The 16,503-nt window shown below is 38.5% G+C and overlaps 1 protein-coding gene across 9 annotated transcripts in view; it reads left to right on the top strand.

Annotated features, from left to right (window-relative positions):
* Positions 1-15,511, top strand: part of LIN54 (lin-54 DREAM MuvB core complex component) — a 1,508,411-nt gene extending 1,492,900 nt beyond the window's left edge. For all 9 annotated transcript variants that reach the window (XM_044061349.1, XM_044061353.1, XM_044061352.1 and 6 more), the window contains one exon: positions 12,339-15,511. In XM_044061349.1, coding sequence (XP_043917284.1) covers positions 12,339-12,540 — 202 coding nt within the window. In that variant the 3' untranslated portion in view covers positions 12,541-15,511. The remainder of the gene's footprint in view (positions 1-12,338) is intronic.
* The last annotated feature ends 992 nt before the right edge of the window (positions 15,512-16,503 follow it).

Raw genomic sequence — 16,503 nt, 5'->3', positions numbered from 1 at the left:
AAGTTTGTTTTTAAATGCTTCAAACTTGTTATCTAAATGCTCGAATTGAGCATTCACAGTACCTGCTGAAAAATGTAGTTGTTTTTCAGTCCACGCTTTGAAATTAAAGCTGTTACCAATACGAGCATCTTGGCAGTCATTTTTGCTGTTAGGCGAGTTGCCCTGTGAAGAACCCATGGGATGGTCCACAATAACCGGTTGTTTTAGCGTGTATGTACCTCTCGGGTCTTTTTGGTGCTCTCTGTTACGCTCTCTCTCCTTATTATGCTGTTGATTACCAGGTAAGCCCGTGGAGTTAAAATTATTGGCTTGAACCAAAGTTTTGTTGAGCTGAGCTAGGAGGGCAATGACCTGATTGAATTCTTTCCTCGTCACCGGAGTGTCATCTGGTTCTTCCCTTAGCAAAAGGGGCGTGTCAGCAAAATCCGGAAAAGATAGGTCTTCGGCCATACCAAGTAAACGCAAAAATGTCAAGGACCCAAAAACCAGTAAGCAAGATGCAAAAGACCTGAATACTTTAACCGGAAAAAATGCTGTCCGGCCACATAAAATAAAATAAAGGTAGTTGCTGATGTATAATCCAGCTATGCAAAGCAGTCAAAAAGTACAAGTTTGCAGACCAAATGGAATCCAAAGAAAACGTTTTTTATTCACAGACCTTCAAACACGAGCGCTTTCGCCCGGTATTACCAGGCTTTATCAAGTGTAACAAAAATGCCTTCACATAGTACTTATAAGGTGCTTGGCTTAAAACCATTGGTTGATTAATTAAAAACATTATATATATATATATATATATATATATATATATATATATATATATATATATTAGAACATATATAATATATTAGGCAAAACAACGTACCCAACACACTAGTCATAGGTGACTCTATAGTCAGGCACACTGATGTCCCACTTACCAGGCTAAACAAGGAGAAGGTTACTGTCAGCTGCCAGGATTTGCCACATAACCCCATGCACTCAGGTCACTCCACAACCAAGTACAAATATGACTCTGTCATTGTCCATGTTGGTGTGAATGACCTGAGACATGCCTCCTTGGACTACATGAAAAGAGACATGGAAGAGCTCTCTGATCTTGTAGCCCAGGGAGGTATGACCCAAGCCCTGAGTAACATTCTGCAGTCGCCCAGAATGATACCGCAGTACAAGGACAAAATGATTGACTTCAACAATTGGCTAAGCTTCTGGTGTCATTCTAAGGGGATCCAGTATCTGCCTGGGACGACATGGTCGACAGACCATAATGATTTGCCAGAGATGCCCTGCACCTGTCGCCCATGGGATTCCGGATACTGGCTAAGGCTCTTGCTGCCCCTATAGTGCCTTTTTTAGACAAGTTTCAAATGTAACAGGAACAGGCAAGCAAAAACTGAGGGTAATGCTACTCAATGCTAGAAGTCTAAATCTCAAAATGCACTCACTCAAGGCACTCCTTAAAATGGAGAACATCGATACCTGTGCAGTGACTGAGACCTGGTTCAAGGCTCCAAAGAGCACCCCTGCACAACCAGGCTATAACTCATACCACACTTTTCGGCCACGTAACCTGGACCGGAACACCAAAGGCGGAGGTGTGCCCATATTCATTAAGGATATCCACACCTCCAGGCTAGTTGCTCAGCATAATGCATCCAGAGGTTATCCAAGTGCAACTAACTCTGAGCAAAACTGCAATCCAAATTGTAGCTTGCTACAGATCCCCCATCATGCTCCAGGATTCCTACTCCTCTTTTCTTGATATACTGGAAAATATTAGGGTTCAAACACCCTAATAATGGGCGATTTCAACTACCCCATCATTAACTGGGAAAACTACTTATGTACCAACGCCTTCGCTCAACGCTTTCTGGAATTCATAAATTCCAGTGCCCTGGATCAACTTCTCTACACCCCCATCAAGAGCAACAATATCCTAGACCTAGTCATTACCAACATGAATGACCGGTGTTCCACACCCGAAGTCAACTCCTTGTTGGTCAGATCAGACCATAAGCTAATCACCCTAGATATCCACATCCCACCCCCACCCCACATGAAGGAAACCACGGTAAAAAAAATATTCCATAGCCAACTTCATGCTTCTTAAGACAGAAGTGGCGAACTTCATGACACCCATGCAGACGGCCAATACAGTTACGACTGCTGAATCCTACACAAATGCATTCTATAAGCACTTACATGAGTGCATGGATCGTGCTATCCCAAACAGAACCAAGAAGCTATCCTCCAAAAAAAGGAAGCCAATCTGGTGGTCCCCTGCCATAAACAAACTGTACAACAGAAGGAAGAAACTGTTGCAAAAGAGAGTAAAATCCCATGAGTGGTGGAGCTCCCTGGTCAGCCTCAGCAAGACGCTGCGATACCTTATAAGAGCATCCAAAGCTAGCTATGAAAATAAACTCGCCATTGATTCTAAGGACAACCACAAAGCATTCTATACCTATGTCAAGAATCTCAATGGCACCCAGATCTGCTCTGAGTTGCAGCACAACTGCATGAAAATTACAGAACCAACTGATATTGCCAACATTCTGGCAGATAGGTTCAGTGCTAACTTTACCACCCTCTCACATCCTAAAGGGGCCCATATCTATACAGGAAGAATGCAGAGTCTCTGTAATCACAACTACACAGGTAAAAGCTGCACTCTCTAAAGCCAAAAACATAGCATCCATGGGACTGGACAACATCCCAGGCTGCGTTTTACACGAACCAGCTCCCCACCTAAGCATCATGTTCAATCATAGCCTCACATCAGGCTTTGTGCCCACTAAATGGCACACAGCAACAGTTATCCCACTCCACAAATGGGGAGCCACCACCGATCCCGGGAACTATCGTCCTATTAGCCTGATGAGCTTGGTCTGCAAGGTCATGGAATGTATAGGTTTATAGGTAGGTACTAGGCTATCTGCCCTGGGGCCTATACAAGCCCAGCCAAAAAGGTACCCTGGCTTTTACCACCCCAAGAAAATTATTTTCCTGTGCCACTGTCGAGCAGAGCCACAGAGGTGATCCCCGGGGTGAATTTCCTATTTCCCATCCAATCATCAAAATTTTCTTGAGTGCTAATGAAGAGCTTTGTTTGATATAGATAGGTAGTTTATTCCAGAGTATGGGAAGTCTCTGGGACAGGAATCTATCCCTCCGGCATGTTCTGTTTATTGTGGTGACAAGGTTTAGGTCCCTAGAGCGTGTAGCTCGGAGGGATTGGGATTTCTTTAAGTGGAGCATGTCCAAAAGCTCTGGGTTTGACATAGCTTTGTATGTTAGGCAGAGATCACCTCTGAGTAGGCGGTATGCAACGAAGTAAAGCTGGAGTTTTTTGAGACGGTCTGCGTAGGGCATCTGTTTGAGGCTGGTAATCCTCTTGGTGAGTTATTCCTATGGCCTTTCCAGTTGTTGTAGATGTTTTGTGAGGTACATACCAAAAGGGGCATTGTACTCTATAATGGGTCTAATGAGTGATGAGGGGAAAAATTACCTCTTTTTTTTTTTCTGGATGAGAAGCCTTTTGTAATGAGGTGTGCCACGTAGAAGGATTTCCTGACTACTGTGGCAATGTGATTATCAAAGGAGAGAATACTGTCCACCTGTGTCCCAAGGTCTCTTATCGCACTTTTGGTATTAAGTATACTACCGCCTATGTTGTAGTTCATGGGTACAGAGTTTTTACCAAAGGGGATGACAGTGCACTTTTTGGCATTGAGCTTGAGGCCATGGCTTACCAGGCATCTGTCTCAGCGAGACCCTTTTGTAAAAAACTACTGCTCGACAGTGGCACTTGAAAATAACTTTCTTGGGTGGCATAAGCCAGGGGACAATTGCTGGCTAGGCTTACTTAGGCCCTTAGGCCAATAGCCTAGTACCTACCTATGAACCTATTATTAGACTAAATACAATATTATGTAGCATTGAAATGTGCTGACATAAGGGTGACAGTTCATTATTTACCCATAAAGCAAATGTCAGAGTGGAAAAGTTCAAATAGTGGATAAAGAGGAGGAAGGGAAGAGAAGAAAGAGTGAGAAAAAGTTTTTGTTAGAAGTAATAATTAAGGTAGATATGGGAGGCAGGAGAAAAGTAAGAGAAACAAAACCAAGGAAAAGAAGAAATAATGTGGACAACAAGATTTACTGTGTGTGTGTGTGTGTGTGTGTGTGTGTGTGTGTGTGTGTGTGTGTGTGTGTGTAAAAAAACTATAAAGCAAATCTGCACTGATACCTGCCTGCTGCCCTGCTGAGGGGGACACTGGTGCAAGTGCAGTGGACTGGCTCCAGTAGGAAGGGATGGCAGCATAACTCTCAACATTATAGAACAAGAAATCTGGACAAGGTCATAAATAATAGGGGACAAAGGCCCAAAAATGGGACAATTTATAAATATTGCACTTACAAACTTAGAAAGTTGATAAACAGGTTTAGCATTGGAGTGAATTTTCTTAAGGATATGAAGTCTGAAAATCAAATGCCTGTCAACTGTCTGGCTTCAGTGTTTAATGATTTGCCAGTTATTTGACAGAAAACTGCAATTTTATGAAAAACAGACAACAAATCTGGACTTTTTGCAAAAATCTGTACTGTTGAGAGATATGGATGGGAGTCTTGAACCAACACCTGTCAATCATTTTCATTTGTTTGCCAAAGCCATTACAGCAGTGTTTTGCAGAGAGGTGGGAAAAGCCTTAAATTTGACTGGTATGTTGTGTGGGTATGGGATGCTGTGTTTGTGGAAGGTGGAGGTGTGCCTTTAAGTGTGGTGCGAATGTTATGGATTATGAAATGGAGAGATTAAGAGTACAGTTGTGCTCAGTGAAGTCCCTAGCAATTTCATCACTGCTTGATTCAGACATATACATTCCCCTGTGTTTGTCAGTACTACGTTTGAGTGCATTGTTTTGGAGTGTAGTTTCACTGCTACAGCTGCTGCTACTCTTTCAATGCAAGTATCTGCTTTGGAAGTTTTCTCCAGGAGTCTGTTGCTGAGAGGATGAGAGACATGCTACAGGTATACAACCAAGACAAACTAGATAAAGCAATAGTAAGAAAAAGTACTAGGTCACATCAGAGGCTTGGGAGGTCATTGTTAAGAAACTGAGAACTGTTGTAAAATTTATCATTAAATACCATAAGTTCAGGTTATACTATAAGAGAATAACTATGTAAATACCATAAGTTCAGGTTAATACTATAAGAGAATAACTATGTAAAGATAACCTTGTCAGCAGCCAAAATGCATTATAAGTTGAATATTTTACTGTGCACATTTTAAATGGATAGACTGGCCTAAACTCTGGACTGATGCGTTTGCTTTTTTTTTTTTTTTTATTCCTGGGTAATGCTATTCAGAAGTGAAGAGGCATAGAGACATACAAGGGAACAGATTTAGTGGCACACCAGGCTGTGATTTTTTTTTTTTATGTCTATTGTCATGCAAAGCTGACTAAATAGTTGAATCTAGTAAAGCTGGAAATGAGACTGTAGCCCACTGAAGGAGGGGAGATGGGAGGAGTAATCTGGCCAGGAACTGAAACTTGCAAAACTGCTCCTTGTGAAGAGTCTTTTTTATCTCCGTAATTTGTTGACACTTTTGCAAGTTTCTTTCAAAGAATGTGTAGTACATCAGTAGGAACAACATTTGTAAAACTCAGCGCATACCAGTCAATGACACATGAGCTGCAGACTCTCAAACTTGGCAGTTTTTTTTTTTTCAGGTGTTCCATTCTAAGTGAATGGAAGTCTAGTCTGACAACAAATGGTAGGGCTATTTGTTCTCAGTCTGTGCATTATGGGACAGATTTAGCTTTCCAAAGGAATCACGATGTCTGCCCCCATATGGGCAGACAAGAGTAAAAACAAAATAAAATTAGGAATGAGTACTTATTTTGCTGCAAGCAGCTTTGGGAGGTGTAGTAAATCATGGCAAGTTAAAAAATATATGTTTTCTTCATCATTTGCCCGTAGTGGTCCTTTAAAGAAATTACTGTTACTAAATGTCAAGTTTTACCACTGTTGATTTGCAGTGATCATGGGGTTATAAAGTTTAATTTGTTGCTATATAATTCTGCAAAACTTGAAATCTAAACCAGTACACAGATGATTAATACCAGATTATATGGAAGCAAAACAGTCACTATGTAGAACTAATTGGAGTGATGTATTCAGTGGAAAAACTACAGAAGGATAGTGGAAAGTTTTGAAAGAGAAATTGCTTGAATGCCAAAAATTAAAAAAAAAAAGTTTAATTTCAGGATCTAGGCAGGCAGTTTCAGGAGGATCTATTTCCATAAGAACAAATTACCTGATTTAATGTGTGAGACACACAAAATGTAAGAAATGGAAAAATGGTTGAGCTACGACTTTGAAGACTAAAATAAACAAGCTACACAGACAAATTAAACATAGTGTAAGAAAAGGAGAATGTAGTAGGAGTAAACGCATACAAATTAATAAACTGTATGGAGATTACTAAATTTATTTTCAGGCACAACAAATTATATATATATGTTTACAAAACCTTATGCAAAGCAGTTTGGCTCCACAAAGGGGGGTGACAAGTTGTCCTAGTGACATCCAGGTAACGTCAGATGCTGAAATCAAATTAGATTATATTGAAAAAGAACTATGCAACTGGATCCAAACAAAGCACCGGGAGGAAACAGAATTAGTAATAATGACCTGAAACACTTCAGCTTGAACTTATGGTACCATTATATCTGTTATATACTAGGCCGTATAAATATGGTGAGATTCCTCAAAATTGGAGACATGCACTTGTTAAACCTGTCTTGAAGGGAAAGGGGAGTAGGACAAACCCAGAGTCATACAGACCCATAAGTTTATTTTCATGTTGTAGAAAAATAATGGAGAAGGTTATATTGGATAAATTCTTGTTAGAACTGGAAAGATTGGGACTTAAAACCATATATCAGCATGCATATTTTGAAAATGGTTTACAATTAAATAGACAAAGTCTCTGCTGTCGACCAGCATCTGGTCAAAAGGCAGTTTTCTAATGGGGAGAATGCCGACTCAAAATACATTGACTACATTACAACGAATGGGTAGTGTAGTTTGCGTATCTGAGTTCAGCATTGTACACTGAGATCGCAGTTCAGTGAGGAACAGAGAATTAGTCCAATTCATCACTGTAGTGCGATCTTGGAGTTGGTATATAAAAGTTGCAAGGGGTGTGGGGGTGCAGGAGGGCTTGCCTTCTGCAAAATAGTAAAATACACATGTACCATTGACCATGGAATGTCACAGCACGTGAAGGTGCATAGCATGGGTGATTGATGTCTCCTCCTATGTCGAATACATCGAACTACGGGTGTCTATGTATTCAGTTTAGACCTGGCCAGAATTTTGCCGTTTTCGGGACAACCAATGTGACCTGTCGACCCATGCAGTTTCCAGGTTTCAGTAGTAAATCGTTGAAAATAGATCTGTTACCACAGTGTAACATGATGGTTGTACAACACTAATAGCTGTAAATGAAAAATACTGCTGTAATGTAACATGTATAGATTTAACTTCAGCACTTGATAGGGTCATACACAAAACACTGATCAATAAATTGGAACATCCAGGTATTGATGTACTCTTGGTAAGATGGATAGCTGCATGACTTACAAAGAGGACATGACAAGTATACAGCAGTTGAAAAGGTGAAATTCGAGGTTACAGTCACAGTGTCATACAAGGCTCATTCCTAGGCCTATACTTGTTTAGACTTTATCCTTCAGATCTATCTTTTTCATTTGAGGTGTTCTGCAGTCTGCATGCAGATGACTTGGAAATGAATAAACTGATTACATGCGTTACAGATAGGGCATGCCTGCAAAAGATGTTGACTTAAATGACCATTTGGGTATAGGAGAATAATATGCTGATAAATGCATCAAAAACTAAGCACACGAGATTTGCGAGCCGTAAATTAAAAGGTGAATACTTAATACAGCACAGTGATTGAAACTGTAGAGTTATTTAAGGACCTGGGTATATAGGTAGATCCAGCTTTAAGTTTTTGTAATCATATCAACCAATTTGTTAGTAATCATTATAAAACTGTAGTTTGTATAAAAAGATTTATAAAGTCTAGGAAATGAGAAATGATAGTCATTTGTTAGTTACATTGGACTCAAACTTGAGTATGGGATAACAACATGGAAAACCTATAAGAAAACACTCCTGAGTAAACTACAAAGAGTGCAGCGAAATAAGTCATGGATGTTTAAATGTAAGTTGTTATGAAACACTACAATATCTGAACTTGTACAGAGTTTTATATAGATATTTAAGAGGAGACCTTATTCATGTATGTAGGGCATTTAGAGACAACCATCTCTGGGAATGTTTAGGTTATCAAAACGTAGTAGAGAATCATCATCAGACATACTATGTAGAAGATCCTGTAGGAATGAGAAGTGTACTAACTGGTTCTCTGAGAGAGCAGCAGATGCATGGAACAAACTACCAAATTACATTAAAGCAAGTACTAGTTTAGATATTTTAAGAACAGCCTGGACACTTATTATGGGAATAACTGCTTTGGTATATTGGCAGGCTAGAAGGGCAGTAGTGCTTGAAATATTTGGATGTATAAGAAGCTTGGGTCCTTATTGTAAGTAACGTCGGTTTCCTTTGGGGAGAATGCTTCACAAGTGGTCAAAAGCATGAGAAGTCTCTGAAGGTAAAGCATATGTCGTGAAATGGAGTAGTACACAATTTAATAATAAAAGAGCAAGTGGAGAGGGAGTATGATGCCATAGCAACTGTCCCAGTCCTGTGAACATTGGCCCAATGAGATGTTGGCCTGTTAACCTCCAGTCCCACAGCTATTGCAATTGTATTCTCAACCTGTCCTGACAGCTTTTGAGACCAATAGAGACAGTGAGATTTCCTTTCATGCATCTTTCCAGGCCTCTGCTGAAGCTAACAAGACTTTTAGATGAAATCCCAGTTTCTGAATGCCTCCAATGGACATTTCATTTTGCCATCAATAATTTATTTACAGCAGGATATTCCAACAGTGCTTGTACAAGAAACACAACATGAAAACGATCTGCCATCTTCTGTCCTGTTAGGCCCAATCTATGGGCCTGCTGACATTGACTTCTGAACTTTGATTCCAAGATGTTTGCCAAGGAGTATGTGGCAGCAGGGCACAGGATTAGCCCATTAGCCAAGCCTTACATTTCAGGATTGGCTTCCTGTACAAAAAGGAGGAGGAAATTCTGTCTCCTAGATTCCTTAGAATCAGAATTGTGTAAGGGAGGAATGGTATTTCTTACGAATCTAGGCCATAATCTGAGATACTGGCAATGAAGAAACCATGTCCATTTAACTACCTAAACACTTTTCCCTCAGAGAAAGGCTAAAAATGGAATGTAGTGGAGATTTTGGAAGACAAGAAGAGATTATGAACTTAACAGGCATAGACAAAACAAGGCCTGTAGTAGTCTTTTAAATATTTTGAGGAAGCATCCCTAAAACCCAAATCCCAGCCCCCTAAGAAACCTGACAAGTTCTGCTAAGTGCAGGTCACCTGTAAGTACCAATATAAAAACTCTGTTGCCGTGCTTTCACTTTCTCTGGATGTTGCAAGTGGTTCTAAACTGGTTCTAAGACTCAACACATTCCAAATTGACAGAGAGCAGAGTACAAACCACTTTGGGGGAAGACTTGCTACTGTTCTACATTAGTGTTTATGACAATTAGTGGCCAGAAACACATTATTAAGAACCAGGAAGATACTCAAACAGATGGAGAACATTGTGGCTGGAATACCAAATGTGGGGCCATGAGAGACCGACTCTGCTGATTAACACCAACACTTATTTAAAGTAGGTGTGCATGTTTGTAGATATGATGTGATGCCTACAGCCGAGGAACAGCAACAGGAATGGTTAGATATAGGCAGATTTGGTTGGGTGTAAAACTCCTGCCTGAGGATCAGGGGCAGTTGTTGGATGCCCCTTGGATAAGAATTTGCTTGGCTCTGTGCACAACAAACTTAAAAGTTAAGAACGTAAAATCCATTGAGTTCATCTGCTATTCACCCCATTTTTCAGGTACAGTAGGAACTATTCTGTAAAACAATGGCCTTTTTCAGAAAGCAGTTGAAGGCTAAATAGTTCTTCCATTGTCTGTTCCTTGTGTCATTCTTTTTGTCTTCCATTAATCAAATGTAGTTTCCATGTGTAGTATATTTGTAGGGGTGCTTTCATGTGTAGACAGCTAGTCTCTTAATCTAGTTTTAAGCTGAAATTGTGTGGCGATTGGTAAATTTAATGGTCAAGTTGTGGATGTAAAAAAAGAGTTAATCCTGAGTTATTTAATTCATTTGTTTAAATAAGATGTCTTGAATTAGTATACAAATTATGTTAAATGGTTTGTGTGATTGGATGAGATGGGTGTGTGAATCAAATAAACACCTATGTGGTTAAAATGTATTATTCCCCTCAAGTTGTGAAAGCCATGGATACCAGAATTATACTATGTCTTTAAAAATGTGTGCTCCTTTGGGGAGTTCCTGTTTTTCTCATACTTTTACTAGAGGACCAGAATCTTTAAAAACAGAGGCATAAAATGCATGATGGATACAAACATACTACACTAACTAATGCCCAGAATAATCAGTTTGGCAGCCAGTGGACAGGTGTCTAGACATTCAGTTTTGGAAGTTGTAGAGAAACATACAGGGAAGTAATTTTTAAAATAAAATAGTGTCAAAGGAAATTGAATGGAATGTTAGATTTAGTGCTTATAGTTATCTTGGATTTTAGGTGAAACATTTTCTTCAAAAGGTAGACTTGAAGCAGGAAACTAAAATAATTTTATATTTTTTATTTAACATTTGTTTCTGGGAAAGTCCAACTTGAAATGAAGCCAATTTTCAGCGGAGGCCGTGGGAGAAACATTCCAGATGTATGTTTGTAACATGGGAGGAAACCAGAGCACCCAGAGGAAACCCGCACAAACCCAGGGAGGACATACAGACTCTGCACAGAGAAGACACATCAGCTGAGAATCGAACCGGAGAACCTCTTGCTGTAAGGCAACAACACTAATGCTGCACCACGGCGTTGTCCAATCTGGACTAAAACAGTTACTGATTATCTATTGACAGCTTAACTGTTTGACTTTTAGGCAAGAAATCTTGTTGAGATGAAAGATTACTGTCCTGAACAGCTGATGTTCTTCGTGTTTCACTGTTGCAGTCATCACATTTGGGTTATCTGCCTGCAGGTAGCCCTCAGCCGGTCTGAATACCAGAGTCTTGGTATTTAGGCCCACTGAGGGCTGCCTGCAGGCAGATAACCCAAATGTGATGACTGCAACAGTGAATACACTTGAACATCTATATTTATGGTAATTGTACACAACTGTACTTTCTTAGTTATTCCTTTTGTCCTTGTTACTCTTTTTTTTAAATATATACATGATATAAAAGGTGCTGTGACAGTTACTAGCAGAAAATAACATTTCACAAATGGCAAAATGGTACATGGAGAAACTGCAGCATGTACTTAAAGTAAGAAAAGCAGTAATACTTAAATTGTATTTTTTTTATTTTGCATGTAATACTCTCCATATTTCTTTGAACGCAATACTGTCCAGGTTGGATTAAAGGAAAAGAAAAGTGCATACTGATGCAATTAACTTGACAACTCTGTGGTGTTGGCATTTAACTGTTCAAGCACATGTTAAAATACCAGCCTGTAGTACTAATTCAGCATTACAAAAATCTGGTAGCATTAAATAATGGTTAAGTAGTTTAAGTGCAGAAAACGGATCTATATTAAAATCTCGAAGTGTGACGATATCGAATACGATATTGTTGACACGAGAATACCAAAAGCGCACTACATCGAACGTTTAAACGGAAAATCTCTGTAGGGGGAGATTTCCGTTTACTTCAATGTAGTGCATTCTCGGAGTAGGTATATTTAAGTAGGGGGGTGTGGGGGCGCAGGGGGGGGCTTTCCCCCACCTACACACTATTTAGTTTTTTTTTTTTTTTTTTTAATATTTTTTTTTAGTTTCGATGATTTAAGACTTTGATCACTAAAGTTCGATCATTAGTGATTTGAAGTTTTAAACCTTCAAGATTATAATATAGACCCAAAACCAATGCCTGATGTAGCAGAAATTCTGTCATAAGATGGGAGGTAGGAAGGTGAATAAGCAGAGAAGAAAAACTGGGTACAGTTCAAACACCTCCACTAACCCTGTGAACTAGTCATTCTGTTTTTTCAGTTTTGTTAAAATGTTATTGTGCATACAGATTATAATTGTATGTTATTATTTTAGGTTACCGTTTACATTTGTAACCAAGGAGGTTGCTGAAGCAACATGTGTATGCCTCCTGGCTCAGGCAGAAGAAGCAGAGAAGATGAACGAATCTAAGGCAACTGCAGAGCGAATGATTCTGGAAGAGTTTGGTCGGTGCCTCATGAGTGTTATTAAATCAGCAGGGAAAGCCAGAAATGACCCTTGTTCAATGACTTGCTAATCCATGGACAGTCTTAAGTAACTGAACATTTTTGGATGAAGTTACATTCTGACAGCTGCACAGTGTGGCAGAGCTGCTAAGGTTTGAGCCTGTCCAGTGGGGACAGTTTGGAATGAACTGGAGCTAGGCATTGTCTTTAGGCGGTCTTCAGAATGAAAGCTTTTATTATGTACAGTTGATATAATTTTAGCCGACATTTAAGTTTCTTCTACTTCCTAGTCTGGGAGGCACCAGTTCTGTCATGTCCTTACTACTCTTTTAATGTTTGTATGTTTTTGTTTCTTTGTGTGCTTGGTTGTTATTTTCTCTGTCTGATAGTCCTGTACTTTTTTCATTTAAAAAACATAAACAGTGAAAAAGGTATAGTACTAAGCTGTAATAAAGTACTTACTGTTTTTTGCTCGTAGTGTCATGCTAAAAAGTACATTTTGAACACTGTGTTAGTTGACACTTCATATGTCCTCTGGATGCATTACCTGTATCCCCCAGTAACAGTCCTGCTGACATGAAAAGTGTCCATTAGGTTTTGCTTGCTGTGATTACTTTTTTATCATAATAATTCTGGATTTCTAGGCTGTAGCATAAACACAGGATTACTATGAAGTCATAATTGGAGAAATGTAAGTAACTGAATCGTATTGTGTCTCGAGACAGGGGAAGAGGGGGCCCTGTTTCTGAAGTAATTTAAAATAAAAAGTTGTCAGTCTGACTTAACTACAGTAGTCAACTAATGTAATCAGTTTTGTTCAATGGGGCAGTATTTAATTTTATGTTTTAACCCAGAGGAAATTGTTTGTTATTCAGGCTTTCTTCTTGCACTTTTAATATAAAACATTACTACAGAATGCTTTCTATAGGCAGTCCTAAAATACGTTTGGGATCTTTAATTAATTTTTGTCAAGTTTTGAGGTATTAGAATTTCCAGAATATATTCTGTAAATGTTAAGTACGTCCATAACCTTATTAATGTAAATTATTGAATTAGGAATGTAATGGAAATTCTGGGAAACAAAACAGGCAGAGCATGTCTGATGCACTATAAAGCCAAATTTCTTAGTAAGTGAAATGTAACTAAATCTTGCTGTGACCTGAGAGAGGTCTACTGTGCTTCAGATAAGGCCAGATGATCTAAAGCAAATGCAAGGGGCTCTGTGGTGGATATTATGATAAACCTCCTTCCATATTTCAGGCTCAGAAAGTTAGCATTCCCCAGGTTTACAAAGTCCAGATATGGCTAAAGTTTGAAAATGTCACTGCTCATATCTGTGTTTTAAATTTTAAGCCAGTTTAAATGGGAATAGTCAGATACCCCTCAATATGACATCTGGGCATAGCAGAAATTTCTATCTTCTAATGGCGAATGCGCTAAAGAACTTCAGAACTTTCCACTTCAGTTTTACTTGAATCTTAACTTTTATAAATCCTGTGCACTTATAAAGGGCTTTAAGGCTGAATTTTGGATCCAACATTCTTATGTAAAAACATTATTTAACATGCTCCTGTATGTATTGATTTCATTTTGTAGTTCTAGAAAATTCTGATTCTGAAAGTTGTTGTGGAGTCTAGAGTGTCAGTGCGTATGACTGAATGTGAACGGCCTTGCTTCAAACTCATTCTGATGCATTTCTCAATGGACTGTGGAGCACACGTCAATACCATTTGACTATATGCACCTAAAAATTTTACTTTTTGTAACTGCAAACATTACGAGCAGAGATGCATTTGTGAGTCTTCTGTTTTGAAAGCTGCTATAGTTGGAACTGTGTACTGAAACTGTCATTTGTTGTACAGGCCAGTGCAGAGAGGGATTATGAATCAATTCAGATGATTTATGCTTGTGTATGCACAACTGAAATTATTTCTGTTAGAGCACACATTCAGCATTACTTTTATGATAACTATATTTTAGCCTTATTTAAGTATAATTTAGTGCTTTAACAGAATTAATGTATTTTTGGGTAAGGTGGTCAAAGAATGTCCTTGGAAAGTGGGTTTTATGTTTTCAGATGAAACCTCATGTTCACGCATTTGCCTCTAATAGTTGGATAATGATAGCTGGCCTTCTTTACTCATTTTCTGTATCTTACCACAAACAGTAGTAGAACAAAATGTGTATGTGCTGTCTTGGAATAAACTATAGTTTGGCCCATCTTTGCTAACAGGCAAGAAATGCAGAGTTAGCAAATAGAAGACTTGTAACTTGGATCATCATGACATATAATTTGCAAAGTAATCCACTTTTGAGCATTTTGTAGCTCTAGGATATTTTTATATGTGGTAGCAACAGATTTACTTGTATGTAAATCTAACTGTACATGCCTACTGAAAGGACATGCATTCTGACACACTTAAACCCAGAATGATTTTAGTGTCTATTTTCTGACATAAGTCCTCAGAAGTGTAACAAAGTGTCTTTTATATATGTAGATAATTTGGGTACTTGCCTCCTTTCACACTGCAGAGTGTCAAATAAGTGTATAAATGTAAATTACTATATTTCAATCTTTTTTTTTTTTTTTTTTTTTTTTTACTTCGGTGTTCTGGAGCGTGACAGATTGCAATACCATTTATTTGATTAGAACTTTAACTGTTAATATGTATATATACTTTGTTTTATCTGAATTGCACCTTTATGCTATGTATTTATATGTTTTGTGAGAAAGTGTTTGTGAAATATGGATTACAGTTGTAGATTGTGTGTGATATGATATGATTTGAAGCTACTTTGCTTGTAAAAAATGTAAAGGTGCAATTTACATGTTCAATATTTTGTTTCCGTTTTTCTAAAAGGCTTATCAGTTATACATTACTTGTATCATACTGCACAGCTGTTTCAGGCTCTTTTCATTTCCACTAAACTACAGAATAGAATTATGAAAAAAATAAAATAAATATATGACAGTATTTGGAGAGGGAAATCATTTACTCATTCAGTTTACTCCTAAGAGTAGAAATGAGAGATTTATATTTACTAAACATATACAAGAGATTACAGCTACTTCTATATTGTAAACAAAAGACAAGAAAACACAAATAATAAAAAAAACAATTTATATAATCCAGTTGTTTTGTGTTGTCTTCTTCAGAATACACCTGTTTGACAGGAATCCTTGATGTATGTTTATGAGATAGTGCAGTAATTTGTTATACAATTTTTTATTCAGATATGGGTCACAAATGTCAAGTGACAGAAATCTAGCTGTGATGTAAACCAGAAGGATTTTTATTAGTGGCATTAAGCTGCCCTTGATCCTTCCCTGCATATAACCTTTACCATTGGTGCTTTACATGTGCACTACAGGTAGTCATGAACCTGCAGGAACAAATTATTCAGTAGCTACTACCAAGGTGATCATCTCCGATGAAAGTTGCAATAAGATGCTCATTTCAGCAAGACTTGCAGATGTTCATCATTTTGCAGTAATAACAACCAGGGATATCTTGCTTTGGTCACCCCTTAAGGATCTCATCTGACTTCTTTCCCAGTGGATGTCTGGATATAACAGTGTTTTCAGTTCTTTCCTGCCATCAGAGCACAAAGCATCCAGATTGTAGAGTGCATCAGTTGGTCCGTGCCAGAGAGCTACCAAAGCTAAGTGTTACATTGGGACCCATTTACCTCTTTTCATTGTATTGCTAAAATTAAATGTTCTGTAGGAGAAATACTTGAGTGTGGAAAGCAAATTTCACATCAAGACTTCCATAATCTGTCTTTTATTACTTTGGTCCGGAGCACAATGTGCTAGATTGTTCCCTCTGTGCTCATTTTAATAGTTGCACTATTAAGTACAGGGCTGAGTACTTATACATAGAAAAGGGACATTGGTGCAGTATGACATCCACTGGTTTCACTGAGTCTGGCCCTTCATGTAGACTAAGAGAGAAGCGACCATAGTATGTTAAGGTAGACAGTCATTTGCCATCCACCAGTCCACCCAGACTCATGACTTTTGAAGGAGAGGC

Source organism: Protopterus annectens, chromosome 2.part0 (genome assembly GCF_019279795.1).
Source record: "Protopterus annectens isolate FY-2018-M chromosome 2.part0, PAN1.0, whole genome shotgun sequence".
Taxonomy (NCBI): Eukaryota; Metazoa; Chordata; order Ceratodontiformes; family Protopteridae; genus Protopterus; species Protopterus annectens.
Note: the sequence above shows the minus strand (reverse complement) of the source record. Positions and strands in the feature narration are given on the sequence as shown.